Here is a 26465-nt window from a genome sequence, read left to right as displayed (position 1 = left end):
TTTATAAACTCAGTTGGACTTTTCATTAACGCAGCTTCAAATGCATTTTGAGTAAACAGTGTCTCAATTAATTTTCGATTATACTGTTTTGTACTTCCTTAAGTCTACTTACCTGGTTAAGAAGCAAATAAATTCTACCTGTTTGCATACCGTATGATATCATCACTTTAACAAAAACATATTGCTTAACAGTGAAATTTCGGCCTCAGTGCAGCAGTCTAAGAAGCTTATATACAAAATTCCCAATAAATAAATACGCAAAGTGCTTCAAATATCATGTTTTGTTGTCTTTCATTTTATGTAAATCTACAGATATCTTGTAGAAACAGTTTCAGTTCATAAATATGCACTGTTCTTAACATCTGCAGTTCTAGTAATTCTAAGCAGTTTCTTTCTATCCAGTTACTGAAAATGAACATTCAATTTCTGTTGTACTCAAGTCTTTGAAAGCACATTATTCCCTGACAATGTAGTCCTGTTTCTAAAATTATACATGGAAACAGCATAAAATATATTTACTCGTTTCCATTATATTGTTAAAATCTAATAAAGACCTACAGGACCTCACTATCTATAGACCAACTTCACTTCTACATGTGAAGGTGAAAATATATGAAAAAATCCTGGCCAATAGGTTAGATGAAATTCCATCTAAAATTATCCCAAATAATCACCAGAGATTTATTAAAGGAAGGAAATGGGTATAATGTAAAAAAATATTTGAATGGCAGCCATATTGCTAGATTTCAATATGTTGTTTGACACAGTTCAATGGCTGCTTACACGGGAAACTATGAGAGTTATGGAATTCCCAACCAAGTATATTAAATTCTGCCAGTTTTTGTATGTCTTCCCATCCACAGTGGTCAGTTCCAATAATACATTCTCAATAAGTTATTACTATTTTTATTAAATAGGGAACACAAGACACGGATGCTATCTTTCCCTCTTGCCATTCATTCTTGACGCAACTGTGGTTGGCTATTTCAAGAAAGATGATTTCAACAATTTCAGCTATTTAACAGAACTAAAGTTGGAACTTTTGTACTGGTTTACTAGTGACTACATGCTATTACTCCTCCATCCCTCCAAGTTGATTGATACAGTACTTGAGGCTTTGGAGTTTTTCAGGAGATTCTCAGGATTAATGGTAAATATGGATAAATCCTTACTTCTATACCCTTTGCTCAGGATACAAATAGAGAACTTAGGGAAACAGAAAACTTCTCTTAGTCAGTAGTAGGCAAGGCTATTTACATAGGAATAAACTTGACTTTCCACACTAAAAGGCTAGTGGAATTAAACCTCAACCCACTCAAGTCATATCAGAATTAGTACTGAAAGGTGGCATAAACTATACTTTCCCTTTTTAAGCATGAATTAGATAGTAAAAATGGTGTTACTACCCAAAGTGTTATTAATCTTAAAACACCTCGAGTCACATTCTCTAAACAGACAAAGAAAATCCAACATCTAGTAGCATCATTTTATGGCAGAAGGGATCCCTCAGAAATGGAAGAAAGAAATGATTTATTCTTAAAAATCAAGAAGGACTTGGATTTTCCCTCAAACATTATGGGATAGGACAGAAGCAACGGGAGAAATGTTATGAGTGTCAGCAAAGTGTTTACCACTCACAAGAAGGTGTGGGATCCCAGGGGTTATGGAGCTCTTGATTGAATACAAGGGGGCGGTACTAAAAGGGACACTGCAGATCACTTACTTAGGACTCAAGGCTTTGGGGATATCCCATAATTTTAACAGTATCTTGGGAAGAGTAAATTAATGTGATTACTTTAACCATTACGGATATCTGGAATAAGGAGAATGGCAGGACAATAACCTTTGTTGAGTTGACCCTTACAACCTAAATGATGGCAATATTTAGATACAGTCAATCGTTAGTAGGCAGTCCCCTTCCCCCACAGAAAGAGACTGGATGAATGAGTTTACAGATTTTGTTAATCCAAAGGCACTAGGAGGCAAGACTGTTACCAAAATCATTTATAGTTCTTTGATGAACTCTGTAGTATTATTGGATCATTACAAGGTTAAGTGGGAGAGAATGATTGCCATTCTTGGATTGAAGTATTGCAGTCTATCATACTGCACTATCCTACACCCACCCTCTAAATATATCCAAGAAATCTCTGGTTTTACCATGTTTACACTGGTCTACTTGTGGTAGACATCCCCTGAGGGTCTCAAGAAGAAAGGTCTAAATCCGTCCACAGTATGCTGGAGATGCTCAGAAGCTAATGCCTCCTATCATTACATGGTTTAGTATTGTCCTAAAACTCTACAAGCTTGGACTTGAGTTATAGACTGTGTGTGTCTTAACCATGACATCAGATTTTGATTACTGGGTATAAAACTGAATAACTGGCAGGGTTCTATTACCACTTACAAGTGGATCAGAAATGTCTCTGCGACTATAACTATCGACTATTTTCAAGTTCCAGAAAACAGAAGTGCTTACTTAGTCCAAACAGATAAATATGCTTACTTATAACTGTAGAAAGTAGTCTAGTACCCATACAGACACATAAAAGTGGAACAAATGCTAGTCAATTTTTTTGTTTTGTTTAGAGCACAATGGGGTCCCTCTCTTTTCTTCTTTTCACTTTCTTATTCTTACGTTTTACAATCTGCAATTTATTCTCTGGGTCATTCCTTATGAGATATTTTGTTGTACAAGGGAAATTTATGTTGCATTTAACCCCTTTTATATGTTGCTATTTTTTTATTTTACATTTTTTTACTGGGAAAGTCTGACTTGGAATGAGACAATTTTCAGTGGAGGCCCAGTGAGAAACACTCCAGATGCATGTTCTTGTAACGTGGGAAGAAACCGGAGCATCCGGAGGAAACCCACATGAATGTAGGGAGGACATGCAGACACTGCACAGAAGGCACCCCAGCCAACAATCGAACTGGAGAACCTCTTGCTGTGAGGCAATAACGAAAACTGCTATACCACTGCGTCATTCACATATGACTAACTTACTTCATGGTAAACAAGAAGAACAAGCCTATTGGAGGACATAGTATATTTTTTCATATTTGGTTTATATTAGTCAGTGAGGTTAGACTTAATTATTTTAGCTTTGTTATGAATTCAGGGTAATGGGACAGAGTGAAAGCATTGTAAGATTTAGGTATTATATGAACAGTTTTATTGGTTTTGTTTTCTTAACGGACTGTTCATTATCTGGTTTGCTTAAACAGAGAATAAAAAATAAAATACATTTACTTTTTCTTGTACTTAAAATTATGGAACAGAAGCAATGATATTACTTCATTTCTGAATACCTCCCCCAAAGAAAACTGCCATTCCAGTTGCACTATAAAAAACGCACTATTACTGCATACCATCCCATAACTACTTACCACAGTGAATGATGCTTCTGAAACGAAGATCACAGGCTGGTCCAATTCCATGAATCATGAACATCAAATGATCAATCTGAGAAGGCTCATCTAAAAAATGAACACAAATTCCGTTAGATGACAATCCACAGTAAACAGCATCCTTATAAAGGCAGGTTTCTAATCAATTGTCAAGATTACAGCAGCTGGTTAAAAAAAAAGGGATAAGGATAGTAAGTGTTCCCTAACATCAGTTTCAAGATCATTTTCTACTAGCTGGTTAAGTAACTTTCTCATCCATACCTACTCTACTTTCTGCTAACTTTCTGTTTCATTAGAAGTGAACAACTCATTTAGTTTTCTATACATTTTACCATCATCATCATCGTCAAAAGCCCTTTCTTTGCTCTGGTAATCCAGCTTCATATGACAAGACTGTGTATATGAGGAATTTATTTTGCTCCTCTCTCAGCATCCTGGCTATCTCCTTTCCCTTCTTTCACATACAGAATGAACTTTGTTTCTTTTTTCTACTCTCATTTAAGGACTCTATCATCCTGTATGCCTTCCTTACAAACATACAATATTTTACTTAATGTAAGCCCATGTACATGCTGCAGTACTGTATCACTTTTTAGATCAACTAAGGTGAGAAGAGTGGTATATAATGGAGAGTATTGCTGCATCGCAGTGTCTGGTTGCTTGCTTGTCCAGGTCAGTTCACAGTTGTTACTGCCTTTAGTGCTACATCTCTTCCATGTGCTCACAGTGATGGTCTTCTTTGTCCAGTTGCTTCCAACATTCCACCAAGTGAAATGGAGAGCCTCTACTCTGCTCATAGGAGGACATACAGCATGAACATGTGTATCTGGTGATGGACTGCTGCCTGATTCAGGACTGTTTTTCTGCTTTATGTCTGCTGAGTACAATGACAGGATCCGGCTTCTCAGTAATTCTCTGAAAGAGTATTTTTACTGATTTGTTTTGCAAACTCATTGATAAAGGTACCCAGTCTACCATCCCGCAGCCCTACACCTTTCTCCTGGAGGGACTTCCCAGTAAAAGTCCAAATGAACGACAATGTGAACTGTTCATTACTGGTGTGTGTCTGTGTGTCTGTGTGTGTGTGTGTGTGTGTGTGTGTGTGTGTGTGTGTGTGTGTGTGTGTGTGTGTGTGTGTGTGTGTGTGTGTGTGTGTGTGTGTGTGTATATCTCACTTCTGTCCCTGCCATCTCATCTAAATTGATGAGGGATATATAAAGAAAGTTCTCCCTCATCACTGCAGCCTGCATTATCTGCTTTACCCTGGCTTTAAGTAAAGCATCTACTGGCCCCGTCTCCTGTTCTCATTAAAAGAAAGAACCTCCCAATTCAACGGTGAAAGATCACAGTCCTACTATTTCTCTCTCCCTCCTTAACCTAAACAGACCACATCCCTAGGTGCTTCTAGAAGATTAAATTCAACACCTCAGTTATATTCTTCACTGTCCATCAACTAATCCTGGTTCGATCCCCCACTTCCATCACCAGCCTCAAGGCCTACATCTGTCTGACATTCCCTCTACAGCTGCAAAAATGGTTTCTTACACTATGCACTTTATAAACTATCACAAATGTAAAATGCCAGCCCTACACATCCTGAATCAAATACCACCCTATCTCAATCCCTATCCAGTACAATTTATGCATTGCTATACCTACAGTATAAGTGCCTCCCTCACTGAGCAATGGTGCAATAAACATTTTGACTTTTGTTCCTGCATAGCCACTCTTTCCACTCACCACTTCTTACCCAATTCCAGCACTGCATCTACTTCTTTTCTTATTTCCTACCCCTAGTAGCTTCTTCTGCTGTATGCTTATAGTAGGAACACATGATTTAGTGGTATATCTCTCAAATGTACCGATTTTTGCCGAAAGTCCAGATTTTTGCCTCATATTTTTGGCCTGTTCCTCATAAAAGTTGTGTTTATTTTGACAACTCACTGGTATGATTCCAGGATTAAAGTCAATAATAATGACATACATTTGAGTTTCAGCATGATAACACAAATCCTGTTATTCTAGCAACTTTCTAAGTTTACATGAGCAATATTTAAAATGTGTTCCTATTTTTGGGCCTTTATCCCGCATTACGTCAGGCTTTGTCTAGATTTCTTGCACCAAGAGGTTGAGAGGTATGAGTGGCAGTCTGCAATACTGTAGCCACTAATACTGCAACACTAACAGAGAAGTAATCCACAGTCGTTAACCATTGTTACAGCAGTTACATTATTTAATGAAAACATGCTATACATTAAATCAAGCTTGTGTCTTTACTAACCTGTAAAGCGCAAGGAAAGAAAACGACTAGTAACATGCATTTACTTGTAATTCTGCTGGTGCTCATTTTATTTTCAGCCATTCTGGGTGCCTGTCCTTTCTCCACTGTTAAGCACCCCAGAGTTAGTATATTTACATAAGGTATTTCATTAAACATACTTTTGGTCCAGCAGAGCTTAAAAAAAAAAAAGAATCAAAAAGTGGATGCAAATACTTAGATGCCACCTCGGTACATAAATAACAAGCAGAGAATGTATTCCTCTACCAGCAATTGTTATGCTAAGACAACGTACTGCCAAGTGTCCATGTGGCCTGTATTATATAGATTAAACAATATACTCTATACAAGAATGTATTTTAGAACATTTGAGAGACATAAGAAATAAACCACAAAAAAGAGAGGTTGCCATGTACGTTTGAAGGAGCGCCTTTCTGAAAGTTCTTTATTAATTTTCCCTCTCTCTCTAGAGTAGGAAGAGAAAGTGGGTTGGTATACAGTTAAATCTGATAAATATACAGTTAAATCTGATAAATATGAAAATTGACTTAATAGTGAATTAATAATGAAATATTGAACATAAAATAGTATTCTATCCCTTTAACTAGGTTGAGGAATGTTTTGATTAGTTAATTCATTTTATAAGCTCATACAAAATCATTATGTTTGTATTAACATTAGAACCATTAAAGGCAAAAGCAAAGCACTAGTTTGTTTTATCTAGAATAAAGTTGTTTTTTTAAGCTCCACTGGACCAAGTGTGTGTTTAACTAAATGTAACTGATGTAGCTTAATCCAGGAAGGTCTTGTATAAAAATATTTACGTAAGGTAGTTTGGGAGCAAACCCTCATAAGTAGGGAAAGCAGAGGGGAATTTCCCCCTGTAAAAATACTGTTGTACTGTTTTGGTTGATAGATATTTAAAGTGATATGTATGTTAAACTAATAGTTTTTTTCTCAATTACACTAGATGTACGGTTTCGGATTTCTGTCTTAGCTGGATTTTATGACTGTTGCTTTGATGACCAAGTTTTTTTAGTGGATTCATTTTTCTGATATGAAGTCCTAATTATGCTTCACTGTCCAGCTCTGTTTCAGCAAATTTTCTGGGTTCATCTTTAAGAGCCTCCTTCTCATCTGGAATAAGCCACAAGTACTCAAACAGCATACGACAGTTCCTTCATTATAACTCTCAAACTATTTATGTATCCCATATCCCTGTTACAGCACCAATCCCTCATTCATACAATGAATTCTAATTCTCTTCTTTAGTGCCCTTCTTGCACATGGCACTGACAGCACCTCTAAGAAGACTACAGACACTGTATCCTGCAGAAATGCCCAAACTGTAGTGTTCTACTACACCTCCTCAACCATGTCAGTTGCTACCTCCTTTCTAGTAAGATACCGAATTACATGGGTTCTGTACCACCATTTTTAAAACAGCATGATTTACTCTGTTAATAATCACACACCCCCATTTTCATCCAAAGCAGCTGTTTGTCTTACCATTTGATTTAACACGACACATAATGTAACATTCCAAAATAGATATACCATCATTTTTAAATGCTCTTTTCTCTCCTGTCCCCATCACATTTGTCCTTCCTTTGGGATTCTCAGTCACCACTACTCCTTTGAATTCCCCTATGTACTGTCATGCTGCTTGGGTTCTTCTCCTTCCAGTTAGGTACTACTCCCTCTCAGATGCCCTCCTGACAAACTCTTCTGTTCCTCCTACCAACACTAACATCTTCCTCAATATCTTCAAAATGGCACACACCAATGCCATATTTCAAACTGCATTTTATTCTAATTCTCCAACTTCTTAATTTATATTCATGTCCTCCTTCTCCTCTTGCTTGATCATCAACCATATGGTCTCCATTGCCCAATTTACTCCATATGCTTTTATACTCTCCATGTTTTCATCACTTGCTCTGACTCCCCTAGTGCACCCCTGCTAATATTCTGCATTGCTACTTATTCCCCTACCTTCTCTGTATCACTCCACTTGCATCCAATGCCCTTCACACCCACACCCACATGTTTCACGTCACTTTTGTGTTGAATTCTTGAATCTATTTCTCAAACATTAATAAATTTATGACTGGTGAACCAATCATAATTCATAACCATAAAATGTTTTGCGTGTGTAGACACACAGACACATGTATGTAACAAAACAGACTACAACTACATCACACTGCATGCACTTTATATCATGCATCTCAAAATATACATTGACTTCCAAATCCACTGTATCAAGTAAAACAAGTTTTTTTTTTTTTTTTTTGAGGGGGGCAGTCCAAAGCTGCAAGGACAGCTTCAAAAGTCTCAGCATCAACCTCAACCCTGGGCCTCTGGCCCTGAACCCTCATCAGGAAATGGAAATGAGTACATCACACACACATTAGCGCAAACGGCAGCCAAGCTGTTGGCACCAATGAGGAAACTACACGGAAAGCAGAAGAGGATAGACCAGAGAAGAAGAAATACAAGGGGCAAAATGGCCCTCAAAGCCAAGAGGGGGAGTGAATGATCTCCAAGTAAAGCTGGGCCTGCGAGAATGTCTATAAAATCTTCCCAAATCTACTTCCCTAAGGTTCTGAGTGGACTTAGGGGACCTAGTGGAACCAGTCAAGGACAGCTTAATGCACTGCTGCACAAGTTTATCCAAATCTTGGATCTTAAATGAAGAAGACCGGATCCAAGGGGTTGAAGGCTTGGCAAGAATTCCAGATCTGAAGTAAACTTCAAAAAGGAGAAACATCGACCAAACTCCAGTGCTGAAGCTAGAGAAGGGCCTGGTATCTCTGACAGCTGGGACTGAAGTGATTCCAATGTCAGTGTAGAGAGGAACGGAGCTTGGTAATGGGAATGTGCCAACACAGGATTCACTGTGGGAGCTGAAGAGGCAGAGGGCCTTACGTGCTGACTCATCTGCAGCTGAAAATTCAGCAGGCCATTTTCTGACTTCTTTATCTCTATACTTTTCTTTTTCCCCTTCAGTCTCTGTCTTTACCTTCATCTCTGTATTTCTCTCTCTTCTTGGATGGTGAGGGAGAACCAAGAGATGAAGGGCCTGCCAATGAGTCAGGATGAAGCCCCTTAAACACTAAATTGACCAGTCTACCAGTCAACACCTTGGCCATCAAAACATTCATAGGCCTGACAGTCTTATCCTGAGTGACATAACCCCAAGTAATAAACACACTTGTTATGATAGTCTTGAGGGGGCAGTTTATGACTACAGTCAATGTGCTTGTGAAAGCCCAAAGTCTTCTCAACTATTTCTATATTTCTATACACATATAATCACAAGACGCCTAAAAAATCAACCCAAACAGAAGGATCAATAACACACACATGAAAAAAAAAAGCACTAGCAAAGAAACATACAAGAAAACAGCAAATTCAGAGAATCTAACGCTATTCTATGAGCACTGATCAACTACAGAAACACTGCAGGTAAAAAATCCCAGAGAAGGGAAAGGCACTCTCAAGAACGAAAATAACCTAGGCTTGACACACACACGGCAGCCACCCACCCAAAGGGCAACCTTTTTTTTTTTAATTTAGTCGCATACACACACCCAAACACACAAAAGATGAAAAGGTAAAAGAAAAAAAATCTCTACGCAATAGGAATTCAGGCCAGATAATTTCAGAAAAACAGTACAATTATATTAAAAATCACTTCTCTCCAGATGAGCTTTGGAAGCCATGTCTGACACTGAAGAGCAGCAAATGAGAACTGTGGATACTAAATATTGTTAACCAAAAAAGAAATGAAGGAAACTGATCTTGCCAATATTCTTAAATCTTTCTAAGATATATGACACAGTGTCACATCATAAGCTGCTGAACAGTGTCTGATCTGTTGGCCTCAGATATTACCATTAAGTAGTTTAGGAGCTATCTGGGCAGTAGAGCTCAATTTGTCAAAGGGCAAGCTACCTTTTCCATCCACCTACCAGCAAACACTGGTATCTCACAGAGCTCAAACCTTGAACCTCTACTCTTTAGTTTATTTACTAATAACAATAATAAACTTAAAACAACTCAAGTCTTCAATTATCTTTAACTTTCCTCTCTCTCTCTGTATGTATGTATGTGTATATATATATATATATATATATATATATATATATATATATATATATATAGATACACACACAAACACACACACACACATATATATACACGAGATATATATATATATATATATATATATATATATATATATATATATATATATATATACAAACACACACACACACACACACACACACACATATATATATGATATGATATATATGTGGTTCCCCTTCAAACCATCGAACGGTTAAATCATCGAAGTTCAGATCATCGAGACCAGAACATTGAGTTTTAAAACATCGAGGTTTGAAGGGGAAGAAAAAGGTAAGTGTAGGCGGGAGAATGTTTGGTTTTTGCAGGGCACCAAAGTGATGGCACTACAGATAGGGTACGGAAGATCTCCCGTTTAGCGCTTCTGCATACAGCGCTAAATGGGAGATTTCCCTTTACTCCACTGCAGTGCGGTCTCGGAGTTGGAATATTAAAGTGGGAGGGGTGCAGGGGGGGGGGGCAAAGCCCCCCTGCATACAATTGTTAAAATTTCTTTTTTTTTTGGTTACACTTGTAACCTTTGATGTTTCAAAGTTCGATGTTCTGGTCTCGATGATTAGAAGTTCGATGTTTTGAAATTTCGATGGCTAGAAGTGGAACTATATATATATATATATATATATATATATATATAGCACCAACACAAATTCCAGCACTGCACCAATTGTAGAAAATACACACTTTACGGAGCGAAAATCTTCTTTATTCATCTCATGGCTCGCAGACAGTAAAACAGTATAATCCAAACCGGTTTCACCCTTTAGGCGTCATCAGTGGCTCAAACATCAAATCCCCGTCACCATAATATATGTCTCTCTTAAAGAGACATATTCCATAACATAATATATACCCTATATAACCAAAAAATAAATTTATACAAAAAAGAAAAAAGAAGAACTGGCCTAATAAATTCCCAATATTAAACAACAATCCACTACAAATTCTCATTTAACCCAGGCTTATATAAAGCCCCTAAAGTTAAAATCCACATTCCTTCCTTTTTATCCAATATTTGGTGTTTTATATCATCCCCTACATTATTCCTACTTATTGTATCTATCCCAACAAATATAAAATGGGCTGTATTATGGTCAATTGTATGTTTATAAAGGGCACTCCGTACCCTTTGACATTTAATGTCACTTATATGTAGTGCCACTCTACTTTTAAAAGATTTTGACGTTTGACCTACATAGAAGGCCCCACATCGACATATTGCCATATATACAATAATTGTTAACTGAATGAGAAGGGAGGAATGGGCATTCCCTGGTACAGGCTGCATACGTCAGGCTGGGGGGGGGTGGGGTGGCCCACAGAAGGGAAAAGGTGATGGATATATCTGAGCTGCTGCAGAGGTAAGGCAATAAGCTTCATATTCTCACTGCACAACCACCCTCAGCTGAAGCCATGGATACTGATCTGGAAGGGGGGAGTAATGGAGTGAAATCTAAGCTAAAATACACTCCCCAGGTGAATAGTGATGGCCAGAACCCCCCCAGCACATTCTTAAGCTCTGCAACTGGACCAACCTATATTGGATAAAGACCAGGGTAAATGGTGAAGCTAGATGTCCCTGCCATGGATGTGGGGCACTGAACAGAAAGGCCAGAAGATGAAGCAGGGGGCAAAAAAAGTGCTAAAAATAATGCTTCTCAGTCCTACATCTCTTTCTAAATCTTAAACCATTTTCATTGTCAATTCTTCACAGAGCACCCACACAGAATTAGTGGCAAATTCCAAACTGCTTAAAATCATTATATATCTTAATTTCAACATTCACATTTAGTATGCCATTAAAAAAAATGAAGACACGCACAATGAAAGGCCCTATTTTACTAATAAAGCATCTTCCTACTTACTATTAAGCCTTCTGTATGTTTCTTCCATTTTTGCTAACCTACACTCAATTTAAATTCCCAAGCCTAACCAATGCTATAATAAAACTGCTAAATTTGCAGAAAATGTCCCCGACAGATCTCACCATTGCATAGAAACATAAAAACTACATTGGATGCAGTTCCCACACTATCTTAAATTCAACCAGCTAGAAAATGTCCACAAAATTCTCTACTGATCAGTTAAATACCTGCCTTTAAGCTCACCACTTTGATGCCATGCTTCCATAAGATGTCTGCAGTCCAAAGATAAACACCTTGCATGCATGTTAAAATCACAAAATTCTTGTGGTGAAGATCTATACTCCAGCTGCATTGCCAAAGTCTGGAGCAGTAATCCGTCAACACTCCTGTGGCTAGAATGCCATCAAGCATTCAAAGCCAAACATACATACATACAAATATTTCAATCACATGCACTAATGTCCTTCTAGCTTATCAATATACCACAACAAGCATCCACATAATAAGTGTCCGAGTTGTTCTTAAAAATGTCAAACTAGTGCTTGCTTTAATACAATCTGACAATTCCACAAATCTACTTGGTTACAGAACCAATTAGTACATATCTCATTCTGATAACCTCTCCTACATGGGTTATCTGATGTTTTTCTACTGCTCGCTCATAACCCCAAGCATTCCCAGAGGTAGCTGTCCCTAAATGTCTTGTATATCTGAATAAGGTCTCCTTTTAAATATCTATATGAGATCCTGTACAGGTTTAATATTTTAACCTTTCACAATAAACTTTCACATCGATGGATGTCCTTGGTCTATTCTACTGTACTATTTCCAATTTACTAGTTTTCTGTAACTAGCATATTAATATTCCATACTCCTGTTTGGGTCTAATGTAACTTGTAAACAATAACTTCATAATTTCTGATCACCTGACTTTATAAATTGTTTTTGCAGCCTAGATTTGCAACAGTCACTAACCAATTGGTCAATATGATCAGAAAAATAGATGTACACTGGCACTTAAAATACTGCCACAGTTTCAGTTACTGTGTGCTATATTTAATATTCACCCCTCAGTCTACGTCTTCCAGTTCTCATAAGCTTAGTTTTTTATGCGTTTCTCTGCATGTTATTCTCCTGTACTCAACTAGCCAATTTTAGTCAAGTGCTTTTGCAGATGTGCCCTAATACATAAAATATGTAATCAATGTTCCCATATTCAAGTCATCTGCATACAGACTACAGACCACTTCATATGAAAATGATAAATGAAAAGGTACAGGCTAAACAAGTACAGGCCCAGAAAAATACAGTCTGTTGCATAAAATAAAAAGTTATGCACTCACCATAACATTCTATCTGTGCTGTTCATGTTCATTCTTCCTCAACTAATGGATTTGGATCAGAGACTCAGATCTGACTCAGCTGCTTCTTCCAGATTATCGGATCCTAGAACTTCCAGGCTCCTCACTTTACCAATAATGCCCCACCAACCTAACGTACCTCAGATCAAGTATGCTGCCCCTAGAAGTAGAAGGCCGACCAATAACAGAAAAAGATAGTGGCAGAACAGAAAAAGGGGAAGCTGGAATTCAAACAAGGGGTTCCTATACAACTCTTAGATTTCCTAAAGTCTTTGGTTCGATGAAGGTAGAAGCAAAGTTATCTATGCACATCCAAAAGATGCAACATATACTCTCCTTTGTTAGAAAATGTTGGAAAGAAAACTAGGAGATTAATGATCTGGTTAATATTTGACTCAGTAGCTACCTTAGGTGAAAAAGACAGATTAGTTCATAGTGACATCCTGTCTTTGTGAAAAATCAGAAAAGGAGGTTTTGAAGACAGAGCCTGGAGTTCAGATATTACTCTAGCCAATGTAATAGCAACCAAAAAAGAAGTTATGTTCTTAACATAACGTACCATCTGTGTTGTTGATCTTCATTCATTCTTGAACTGTTGGGTCTCAGTTCTGTCCTCAGAACTGGCTCAGCCATTTTATCAAGCTCACACCAGCCAGAAACTCTCAAGCTAAGGATACTCATAGTGCCTTTCTCTCTTCCCTTCAGATCAAGTCTTGCCTGTAGAATATGGAGAAAAATGTGTCAGCTTTGTCTGAGCAACTACCCTATCAGGATCCCAGGACTATTTCCGAACCTCCAGGAGTCTTTGGAGGGGAGTAGGAGGGTGGGATATCAAGAATGAATGAAGATGGTCAACACAGATGGAAAGTTGTGATAAGAATATAACTTCTTTTATCTGATGTTGTCAATCTTCACTCATTCTTGAACTGTTGGGACAGAGTCCCTAGCTACTGTAAAACCGTGGGAAGCCCTAGAGAAGAGCACCATACAGCCAAATGATGCTCTACCCCTGGAGAACGTATCCAATTTGTAATGAGTGATAAATGTATGGGGGGTAGCCCAAGTTGTGGCTGCACATATTTCATCCATAGAAGCTCTGGAATGAAAGGCTACTGAAGTGGACATATATCTAGTAGAATTTGAGTGGGAGGGTGGCCTAATGGTTAAGGTGTTTGCCTTACAAACACAAAGTACAGGGTTTGAGTTCACAAGGAATAATTGGCTAGGCTTACAATGGCTTGCAAGGGCAGTTAACTTATGGGGCGACACTGGGGACCCTTCCCCTTCATTATAATTTACATCCTCAGTGACAGATTCTTCTGGAGAATCTAGGTGTTTCCTCTTGCACAATCTCTTATGGGTGGTAACCCTGCAGCAGGGTGTCTTGCTGCTCTTGTGCCCGCTGCCCTGATGTAGCAGATTGTGACAGCTGTGAACCAGAGGATACACAGATGTGACACTCCGACAGGGATGGTGCCAACTGCAAGCCTGCTGAGGTGAGAGTTCTCTCTATAATCTGGAAGGCAGGCCCGCCTGAAGAGGGATGGCAGCCCAGAACCGAGAAAGACAACCTTGGAACCGGGATCACACCCCGATCCGATGAGCCCAACTCCAGAGAAGGAGCTGTGAGAGGACTCGGAACTGTCAGAGCATCAGGAACTGGAGACGGCACCATGGAAAAAATCAGAGCTGAAATAAGGATCCCACAGCCAGCAGCTAAGTAACAGTCTGGCAGGTGGGTCGGCTCAGACAGAGCCGTCGATGAAAGAGTTGGTTCCGGAACCAAAGTGAGATCCACCATTGGTACCGAAGTAGTTGGCACCAGAAAAGTCAAAGTTGAGGGCTCCAATACCTGCAGAGAGGTTGAAGGAGGAAGATAAGTAGGAGTCCATGGAGAATAGACCACGGATCCAGATGGGAGAAAGCCCCTAGAGGGGGCAGGGGACCTCTGGCTGCCAACAGCTGATCCATTAATCTGACTACATCAAGCTCTGAAAGTCTCCTGATGGAATGGATAGACACCCCCTAGGGTGATTCTGGGCATTCAACAAACAGACTTAATTGCTAACCAAGGAAGGGGTCAATAGGTGGGGAGTACCTAGCCCTGGATAAGGATTCGACCTTCGGCACCATGACTGGCTGACCAAAGATTTGTTTTGGAGGGGGGGACTGACCAGTCTGACTGGGGAAACTGTTGTTGGTGCCGAGAGGGTCATAGGTACTGATGTGGCTTTCACAGGTTCAGTAGTTGTTGGCACTGTGGGGGACGTTGTAGGCTTCGTTGCCGAGATGTTAGCAGGTGTCGATTTCTTAATCTTAGGCCTTGGTTCCAAGGTATGAGAAGAGGCCTGGTCCTTGGAAGAGTTAGGTTCCTGAGATTTAGGAGATGCTGGAACACACTGGCTCCTCTTTTTTGATTCCTTTTTGGGAGACTTTGATGTCTCCACCTCAGACAAAGCCTCATTAAAAGGACATTTTAATAGACCTTTGAGGATTAATTTGTTGTGCCTCTCTGCAAGAGTTTGAGCGCCAAAACCCTTGCAGAGCTCACAAGGCGGTTGGACCTCTAAATGTGGCACCCCCAAACAAGAGGCACAAGAAAGGTGCCCATCCGAATTGGGCATCTTTCTGCCACATCTGTCGCACTGTTTAAAATCAGTGGTTCCTTTATGCTTCTCAGCCATTATCTAAATTTCTAAGCAAAAACACACACACACACACACACACAACCACACACACACAACCACACAACCACACACACACAACCACACAACCACACAACCACACACACACACACAAAACCACACACGCACACACACACAACCACACACACACACAACAACACACACACAACCACACACACACACACACACACACACACACACACAACCACACACACACACACACACACACACAACACACACACACACACACACACACACACACACACACACAACCACACACACACACACACACACACACACACACAACCACACACACAACCACACACACACACACAACCACACACACACACACAACCACACACACACAACCACACACACACAACCACACACACACAACCACACACACACACACACACACACACACACACACACACACACACACACACACACACAAAACAAGGTAAAGGAAAAAACATTTTTTTGAAAGGGTCGTACCAGCAAAGGTAACTAAAGAAAAATACCCGTTAAAGGGGAGAAGGGGAATACCAATTATGGTATTTATAGAATTACCAAAGGTAAGAGGGAAAGGAGGGGCCTATACCAATGAAGGTAAGAGAGTAAATACCGATAAGGTAGAAAGGGATAAACAGCACTCTCACTCAACCAGACAGGTCAGTAACTTAAAAGAAACCAACTAAGTAATTTATTTAGAGTTAAGAGACAACATTGTAAGAGTATAACAAGAAGAAAAAGTTAGCACTTAATTGACTGCACGGCTGAAGCATTCAAAATTCTACATGGCAAACAAGATTTGAAAGGAAGAGAAGAGAGGCACTATGGGTAGCCATAGCTTGAAAGTTTCTGGCTGGCACGAGCTTGATGAAATGGCTGAGCTAGTTGCAAGGACAGAACCAAGACTCAGAACTTTAAGAATGAATGAAGACTGACAACATCAGATAAATGGTTTTCCAAGACAGAAATTTCAAGTCAGCTTTAGCTAAAGGTTCAAAGGGAGACTGAGTTAAGGCCTGAAGCAAAAAAGCTCACTTGGGAAAGGCTTTACATAATTTAGAACAGACTAATGTAGAATTACATTCACCAATGTGGAAAATAGAAATGGCAGCCAACTGAACACTAATAGTTGAAAAACTAGCCCCTTCAATAAAGATTGAAGCTAAAAATTCAAGGTCATCTCTGCTAATGGCCCAAAAGACAAATCTTTTCCATTACTCTTGTAAATCTTTCTAGTAGAAGCCTTCTGGGAAAATAGCAAAATATGATGGACTGGGGATGAAGCCTGGGCTGTTAAGCAGAACTGGAGAAACCATGCGATCAGTTTGAGGCCAGTTGAGTCCAGATGATTCACACCTGTTGGGTGAGACAGGAGGTCTGGAGTTGGATACAGAATCCATGTTGAATGTAGAAGATGAGGCCAAAGGAACATGAACCAAATCTGACGAAGCCAAAAAGGAGCAATGAGGATAACTGAGCTCTTCAACTGAACTGCTTTCTTAAGAAATTTGGGAATTACTGGTAAGGTTGGAAAAGCATACAGGAGTTTGGAGGTCCAATCTTGAACTAGAGCATCTCTCAGTGACTCCCCTGATGGAGGGATCAGGGCAAAGATATATTATATAATGACACAGACACAGAATAAGAAAGAGTCAGGGCAAACAATCTGCTGCACTTCTTGTTGAGGGGAGAGGCAAATAGATCGCAGCATGGCTGGCCCCACTGATAGAAAATTTTCTCCATCATGTTAACATTGAGACCACTCATGAGGCATCAGAATGGACCTGCTTAGTTTGTCTACAAACACGTTAGATATCCCCAGGATATGCACTACTATTAGAAAGTGAATGGAAAATATCATCCATTGCCAAACTCCCACAGATTCTCGACAGAGAGGATAAGATCTGGTTTCCCCTTGTTTTTTGATGTACCAGACTACCGACATATTGCCTATTTGAATCGTAGCGGTCCCAAAACAGAGAGCGTGTAGAAAGGTTTACAATGCTAGGAGGATAGCTCTCATCACCAGGACACTGATATGCATCTTGGTCTTTTTGGGGGACCCTGTGCCTTGGACTGTCCTTCCCAAGTAGTGCCCCCACCCAAGCTGGGAATCATCCAAGCTCACTGTGGCCTTGGGAAGGGAAAGAACAAAAAGTACAGTTTTGTACCTACCATAAATGTAGATGTTCGAAGATCCACATTGCTGCAGTCCTTACATATGGGTAGTCCGCTGTCCTCGGTCGGCCCGAATACCAAAGTATTAGGCTGATGTCGGTCATGGGCGCTCAAATCTGACATCAGAGCGTCAGGGTATAAAAGCGCATGACCGACGTCATATCCTCAGTCTTTTCTTGCCCCAGATGTCAGAAGGCCCTAAAAAGAAAGGCCACAGCCCAAAAACAGGATACCTCCCAAAAACATGCCCAAACAACAACCATCACCCAAACCATATAACCATGCTAAACTACAGAGGGGAAGGAGGGAGGTATTGACTGCAGCAATGTGGATCTTCGAACATCTACATTTACGGTAGGTACAAAACTGTACTATGTTCTTCATCTCACATTGCTGCAGTCCTTACATATGGGTAGAATCCCAAAGCAGAGGTAAAGGGAGGATGGCAAAATCATAAAGCATTAGGGGCTGCTAAAATGCCCTGTAATATTGCAGTGGCAAATCCAGCCCTAGATTTAGAATAAAGAGGAAGGTGGTAATGCTTGGAAAAAGTATGTACTGAACTCCAAGTGGCTGCTTCCAAAATATCTTTTGTAGCTACCCCCCTTAGAAAGGCAGTAGAAGTGGTAGTAGCTCTAGTGGAATGAGGTCTGATTCCAGCCGGAACCTCCTTACCATGATGGGAATAACAGAAAGAAATACAAAACCCAATCCATTTAGAAATAGTTTGTTTTGAAACAGGTTTTCCCTGAGAACCCAAAGCAAAAGAAACAAACAACTGCTGAGACTGCCTGAACCCCTTGGTTCTGCTCAAATAATAACGTAACTGCCTGTGAATATCCAAAGTATGCAAAATCTTCTCCCTTTATTTTGGGGTTTGCATAAAAGTAGGCAAATGAATAGTTTGGTTCAAGGCCACACTAGAAACCACTTTAGGCATAAAGGAAGGATTAGTACGCAAAGATACCCTATCCTTATGAAAAATCAGGAAAGGTTCCACTGCCATAAGGGCCTGTAATTCAGAAACCCTTCTTGCAGAGGTAATGGCCAACAAAAAAGCAGTCTTCCATGATAAATACTTTAACTCGGCAGTAGCTGCAGGCTCAAAAGGTTGTAGAGTAAGCTTTTCCAACACAAAATTGAGATCCCAAGCAGGAGTAGGAGCTCTACGTGGGGGTCTTATGTTCTTTGCCCCTCTAAGAAATTGCTTAAACAAAGGATGGGAAAATAAAGGAGGGTCACAGTCATAGTGAGCAGAAATGGCTGCAGCATGAACCTTTATCGAGGAGAAAGACAAACCCTTGTCCAATAACTCAGTAAGATATTGAAGAGAAACACTTAAATCAGGCTTGGTAACATCAAAGTCCTTCGCTTTGCTCCAAAGAAAAAATCTCCTCCATTTATCAGCGTAAACTTTCCTTGTACTAGGCCTTCTGGCCTCCAAAATAACATTCAAAACTTGTTGTGGAAGCTGAGACCCTCCAGGGCCTAAAACAGAATATGCCAGGCTGTGAGATGCAGAGACTGAATCTTGACATTGAGGAAGTGATTGCCCTCCTGAGACAAAAGATGCGGAATCAAAGGCAGAGGCCATGGAGGCTCCTGCCAAACTCCTCAGTAGTGGGTACCAGTGCTGTCGAGGCCAATCCGCGCTATCAGAATCATGGATGGCTTGTCTATTCTGGCCTTCAGGAGTACCTTGGGAATGAGAGGCAGAGGTGGAAAGGCATAGACATGAAGATTGCTCCAACTGAATGATAGAGCATCCACCTTCCAAGCTGTGGGATGAAACATTTTTGTGCAAAACTTTGGCAACTGGTAATTTAGTGGAGAAGCGAACAGATCTATGTCTGGAGTCCCCCATAACACTGTCAACTTTTGAAACACATGAGGATCCAGTTTCCACTCGTGAGGATCCACAATTTGTCTGCTCAACACATCCGCTAAGGAGTTCTGTGCTCCTGGTAGAAACCTTGCCTGAAGATGGAGGTGTAAACAGAGCAGTCTCCCACAAAATCATCGCTTGCCTGCAAAGAGGGTAAGAATGGGTTCCCCCTTGCTTGTTGATGTACCACATGACAGTAGTGTTGTCTGTTTGAATCAACACCTGTCCTGGGTGAAGTAAATCCTTGAAAGCCATCAATGCAAATTGGACTGCTAACATCTCCTTCAAGTTGATATGCAAATGTTGAAGTCTGACAGGCCACGTGTCTTGCACCCATTTTCCATTGAGGTGTGCCCCCTAAGCCTTGTCCGAGGCATCTGTCGTTAGAATCTGACTCGCCTCTGGTCGGGTCACAGAGAGTCCCTTGTTTAGGTGACATTCCTGAGCCCACCACAAAAATTCTTTCTGAATGCAAGGTATTATCTGAATGACAGTGTCTAGATCTTGGCAGTGTTGTGTCCATACATTTCTGAGATACCATTGAAGCTTCCTCATATGCAGTTTGGCATTGGGAAGCACCAGAATACAAGATGCCATGAACCCCAAGGCTTGAAGGACTGTCCTTGCAGTCAGCCTGGACTGTAGAGACATTTGATGGAAATAAAGAGAAAGGCTTCTTTGTTTGTCCGGGGTCAAAAAGGCCATCTGGGAAGCTGTATTCAGTCTCACACCCAGAAAGCACATGTCCTAAGAGGGTACTAGACTGGACTTTGTTTCGTTCACAGAATACCCTAGGCATCTTAACACTACCATCACATACTGTAGATGATGCAGAAGTTCGTCTTTGTGTTGTGCAATAATCAGGCAATCGTCCAAATAAGGATAAATCTGTATTCCTCTTAACCTGAAAAAGGCTATCACTGGAGCCAGAACCTTTGTGAACACTCTGGGCGTAGTAGATAAGCCAAAGGGCAATGCAGAGAACTGATAATGTAAATTTCCAGCCCGAAAACGCAGGTACCTCCTGCAACTGGGCCTGATAGGAACATGAAGATAAGCCTCTTTGAGATCCAGAGTTACCATCCAGTGATCTTTTCCCAACAGAGGTAAAAGCTGTTGTAACGTTAGCATTTTGAACTTTGGAATGTCCAGATAAGTGTTGAGGATAGATAAATCCAAAATTGGTCTCCACGTGTTCCCTTTCTTTGGTACTAGAAACAGGCGAGAATAAAATCCTAGTCCCACTTCTGACAGAGGAACTGGCTGTATAGCTCCCATTTGAAGAAGTAAAGAAATCTGCTTGTGAGCCTCTATCCTTTGCCGAGGAGGAACGTCTGGCATGCCTTTGAAAGGAGGCAATGTATGGAAATAGAACTTGTAGCCTCGGTTTATAATGTCCAATACCCATTTGTCCTGGGTGACTAAAAGCCAGTTTTGCTTGAAGAGTGCCAACTTTCCTCCCAAAGGAGCTGCCAGGGAAGAAGAATCTGGCAGCTGAAAATGCAGGTCATTGGGCCTGTTTACGAAAGGACTGGCCCCTGCCCTCACCTGCAGATTGTGCAGGTGAACTCCAAGTTCTAGGCCTGAATGTACTGTGAGCTCTGCCCCTGCCACGTCTAGATCTACCCCTAGACTGAGCATCAGAAGAAGGGTAGGTCCACCCCTTAGTAGGCCAATTTCTACTAAACTTTGGAGGTTGCACCTGCAAAAAATCTTTAACAGTCTGCATGGACTTAGCCTTGTCTTCCATTTTCTTCAAAACCGACTCCACAGGGGACCAAACAAAACTTCAGACTGTAAAGGGGCATCCAGAATTCTAGTCTTAACATGCTCGGACAAATTCTGATCCTTAAGCCAGGCGTGCCTACGAAGAACTGAACCAGTGGCAGCCACCCTAGAAGAGGCCTGTACAGCATCAAAACCACACTGCAAAGAATGCTTACCCACCTGTTCAGAGACATGTACTAAATCCTGCAATTCTTTACACTCTATGCCCTCTGCCAAAGCATCCACTTTAGATTTTAGCTGAGAAAGGAGGAAATTCTGATATTTCAACATATGAAACTGGCAATTTAAAGCCCTCATTGCTAAAGTAGAAGAGGTATACACCTTCTTACCCCATCTATCCAAAGCTCTAGCTTCCTTATCTAGAGGAACCGGATTCTTTACAACAGAAGCTCTAACACCCTTAGGCCCCTGACTAATAGTTTCCGGGTCCGCCCTAGGACTCTTATACAGATATTTATGAGCCTCATGCACCCTGTAATACCTGTCCGGTTTAACTGGCGCAGGAGGCAAAGAATCTGGATTAAGGGAAGCCTCCGAGAAAACATCTTGAACAACATCCAAAACAGGAGGTATAGCCAAGGGTCTATGCTGTGGTAAAACAAGAATTCCCTAAGCCTCTTCCGTGAATCAGAGAAATCCTGTCCTTCCCACTTAAAATGCTCCCTCATGGAATGCAGAGTTTCTGAAAATGAAAAATCCTCTGGAGGAGAAGCAGAAGGAGTGGAATCCTCTGCATCAGAATCTGAATAAGGGGGAAAATCTTGAATATCTTCAGCAGAAGAGTCTGAGTCCTCTGAGGCCTGATCCAAACTTTCCAACTCTGGCTCCACCCTGGGCCTCTTATCAGGAGGGGGCATAGAACCTCTAATTAAAGTAATCAAATCTTCTGCCATTTTAAGCATGTGCTTTTTAGGCACAGACCCTGAAGTACCTGGAGGAACACCAGAGGAAGGCAAAACAGACCTGCCCTTAGAAGAAGCCTTAGAAATAGTAGCAGAAGGCCTAACCACCTTAGGCATAGAAGGGAGAACAGTAACCTGAGAGGCCCCTTCAGCTTGACCTGACTCCTGTGAGGCCACATCCTGCAAAATCAAAGTTTCCCCCTGAGACTCAACAGAAACTTCAGCCGGATCCACCTGCTCCACTGTAGTTTCTGCAGGACCGGCATCCGAAATGGACGAATCAACCTGTCTAGGTTTTCAAGGATTTGTCTTTGCGCTTCTTCGTGGAAGCGGGCGTCGGAGGATCCGACGGCATATTATAATTACACCGCTACCAAAGACTAACCTAGCACAATCTAACCTTCTTTTTATAGTGCGCTTATTAAACCTAGCACAAAACCGACACCCGACTACGTCGTGGTCCGGTCCCAAACAAGAAATGCAAAGAGAGTGATAATCCCTATGCGGTATCTGTTTCCCACAAGAAATACAATTATTTACTTTTTCTGACATCCGGAATTAACTGAGGCAAGAAAAAACAAAAATATTCCCCAACGGGGTACTTAGCCCAACTTGGTTTCGGTCTGAAACTCAGAATACGAAAATTTCAGAACGCCGAACGGCACTTGCAACGCTGCTTCTGCATCGGACCATGCGGCAAAAAAGACTGAGGATATGACGTCGGTCATGCGCTTTTATACCCTGACGCTCTGATGTCAGATTTGAGCGCCCATGACCGACGTCAGCCTAATACTTTGGTATTCGGGCCGACCGAGGACAGCGGACTACCCATATGTAAGGACTGCAGCAATGTGAGATGAAGAACATCAACGGGCTTTACGTGATCCTGATGGGCATGGATAATGGATGCTGAAGAATGGACCACTGAGTTGATAGAGTCCATTGAAGGATCCTCATATGAAACCTGGTCAAAGGACAGAGGATGACAGCTGCTGCCATGGAACCCAAAGCCTGCAGTATCAAACGGGCTAGAAGAGATGAATTCTGGATCACCTTCTTAGGACTGTAGAGAGTTTATTCGAGTAGAGGGAAGACAGGCTACCTGACTGACTGTGTTCAAACATGCACCTGTGAACTCCAAACCCTATGTTGGGGTGAGTTGATATTTGTTGTAGTGAATTGTTATTCTTAGATGATAACATTAGAGCAAGTCATCTCTTGCCTGTATTAGTTGATGCTTGGCTAAGGCATAAAGGAGCCAGTTGTCTATATACAGAAACACCATGAATCCCAGCAGTCTCAAATGAGCTGCTACCACTGCCATGCATTTGAGAACACCCTGGGGGCTATGGTGAGACCAAATGGTAGTGCTCTGAACTGATAATGACCAGCTCCCAGCCAAAAGAGTAGGTATCTCCTGGAGTGCCTGTTCATTTTGTTGAGGTAGTATGCATCCTGAAGATCTATCAAGCACATCCAATCGTGCTTTTGCAGCATCTGAAACTTTGTATACCGAATTATCTGATTTAACTTGCTGAGATCCAAAATTGATCTCAAGTCCCCTGTCTTTTTTGGCACTAAGAGGAATCTTGAGCAAGTTCCAGACCCTCTTTGGTCTGGGGGTCCTCTTGGATGACTATCTAGAAGCTTTTTTATTTCTAGAGACGCTGCTTTCCTGTGACTGGGTGGAACATGAAGGATTTTCTTCAGAAGTGTAGGAGGGGGCTAGGAAAAATGGTAAGGTATAACTTCTGGATATAATCCCTTGCACCCACAAATCTTTTGTGATAGCTAACCAGGCTCAGCGGTGCAATAATAAACAACCCCAACTTCCTGCAGAGAAGGACAGTCAGGCCTCTTTTCAGGAGCACTGATAGGGCCTATCTTAGACAGCATCTCTAGATCCCTGGTTCTGTGGACCACCTCTGCTGTAAGGTCTGTGTCTTCCACTTGAGCTGCCCCCCTGCCCCTGGGGGAGCTATCTCCATGTGAATCCCGGAAAGGATCCGAGGACTTCTTAAACCATATCCTTCTGCCACCACATTGGTTCCTAGAGAAGGGCCTTTGAGGTGTAGAAAAACATACACCCATGGCAAACAGGGTTTTTCCCTCTTGGTTACTCCTGGAAGTTGTGTCCTTAACCTTACAGCCAAAAAGAGAAGATCTGTCAAAGGGTGCACTGATGAAAGAAGACTTACATGGGTCCACAAAATCACAAACACATACAGGCATGTCTCGTGATGGCTATGCCCAAACTTGCCACCTCTGGGGTACCTTCTGCAGCAGTGGGAGATCAACCTCATGAATGCATTTGAGAGACTGGAGGATGGCCAGCTGCGACAAGATTCTGTTCCCATTCTCGGAGGACATGGACCCAGAAAGTGATCTGGTAAGTTCTTTAATCAAATCCATTTGCAGTCTTGCAAAATGGGCCAAGCAATTCACAAACCTAAGGGCAAAGGTCAGTGAAGCATGAACACACTTCCCAAATCTGTCCAATGCCCTAGACTCCTTATTAGGGGGATGCACAGAGGAATTATGCTCTGCTAGTTCTTTCTTGTAGCTACAGTCACAACCATAGCATCAACAGGAACTCCCTTGCTCCAGTGCACACAGTCTTTGGGGGGGGGGGAGTTAAGAATCTTATCCGTTTTGTTAGGTACTGGCTCAACTGTGCAAGCCCAGAGCCTAAGTCAACAAGCTCCTCGGCGGGGCAGGGGGGTCAATCACCCAAGAAGTAGATGGGTCAGACCTAAAAGCCTGCAGGAACACAGATTCCTCCTGGAAGGGGGTACTGGAAAACCAGCCACTTCTTTATTTCAAGAGCTCCAGGATATCACCAAAGGAGATGTCATCAGGTGGTAATTTGGGGGACCTCTCCCCTCATCAAAATCAGTGTCCTCTGCGAGAGATTCCTGGGGGAATCTAACAGCTTCATTTTGCACATCCTCTTGTGAAGAACTTCCTCACTGTGGTGTTCTGGGGAAGTATCAGAAGAGATAACAATGCCCTGATGGACAGGCTGGAGGCTTGCTCGGGTTGGCTGTCCCAGTGAAACAGATGATCGTGGCTCAAGACACACAACAGTATGAGGTAGGATTTTATTAATTTCAAAACTTTTCCCACCTTTAATGTGACCTATGACATGTACAATTCAATTGAAAAACAAATCTGTTAGGGGAAAAAATATAAAAGCTAAAAAAAACATACAATACGCTGGTTGCATAGGTGTGCACACCCTTAAACTAATACTTTGTTCTGTGTGCACACCCTTAAACTAATACTTTGTTGAAGCACCTTTTGATTCAATTACAGCATTCAGTCTACTTGGGTATGCACTTGCCATCAATTAAAGAGACTATGATTAACTCCAAATAAAGTTCAGCTATTCTAGTAGGATTTTCCTAAGATTTACTCAGTTGCCTGCTACAGCAAAAGCCATGGTTCAAAGAGAGCTAACAAAGCATCAAAGGGATCTCACTGTTGAAAGGTATCAGTCAGGAGAAGGGTACAAAAAAAAATTCCACACCATTGGATATACCATGGAACACAGTGAAGACAGTCATCAAAAAGTGGAGAAAATATGGGACAATGGTGATATTGCAAAGAACTGGACGCCCCTCTAAAATTGATGAAAAGACAAGATGAAAACTGGGCAGGGAGGCTGCCAAGAGACTTACAGCAACACTGTAGGAGCTGCAGGAATTTCTGGCAAGTACTGGTTGTGTACTACATGTGATAATCTCCAGTATTCTCCATATGTCTGGACTATGGGGTACGGTTGCAAAGACTGAAGCCTTTTCTTACACAGTAAAACATTCAGGCCTGGCTAAAATTTGCAAAACAGTACATCAGGTCTCCCAAAAGCATGTGGCAAAAATGTGTTATGGTCTGATGAGACTGAGGTTGAACTTTCTGTCCACAATTCCAAAAGGTACGTTTGGCACAAAAA

The 26465-nt window shown here is 41.2% G+C and overlaps 1 protein-coding gene across 4 annotated transcripts in view; it reads right to left on the bottom strand.

The window, feature by feature from the left end:
- The window catches only part of DDHD2 (DDHD domain containing 2), a 1375691-nt gene that overhangs the window by 896922 nt on the left and 452304 nt on the right, over positions 1–26465 (bottom strand). For all 4 annotated transcript variants that reach the window (XM_044084314.1, XM_044084317.1, XM_044084316.1 and 1 more), the window contains exon 7: positions 3391–3480. In XM_044084314.1, coding sequence (XP_043940249.1) covers positions 3391–3480 — 90 coding nt within the window. The remainder of the gene's footprint in view (positions 1–3390; positions 3481–26465) is intronic.

The sequence above is a fragment of the Protopterus annectens genome, chromosome 9.part0 (genome assembly GCF_019279795.1).
Source record: "Protopterus annectens isolate FY-2018-M chromosome 9.part0, PAN1.0, whole genome shotgun sequence".
Taxonomy (NCBI): domain Eukaryota; kingdom Metazoa; phylum Chordata; order Ceratodontiformes; family Protopteridae; genus Protopterus; species Protopterus annectens.
The sequence above is the reverse complement of the archived record's forward strand: the minus strand, read 5'-3'. Positions and strand labels throughout refer to the sequence as shown.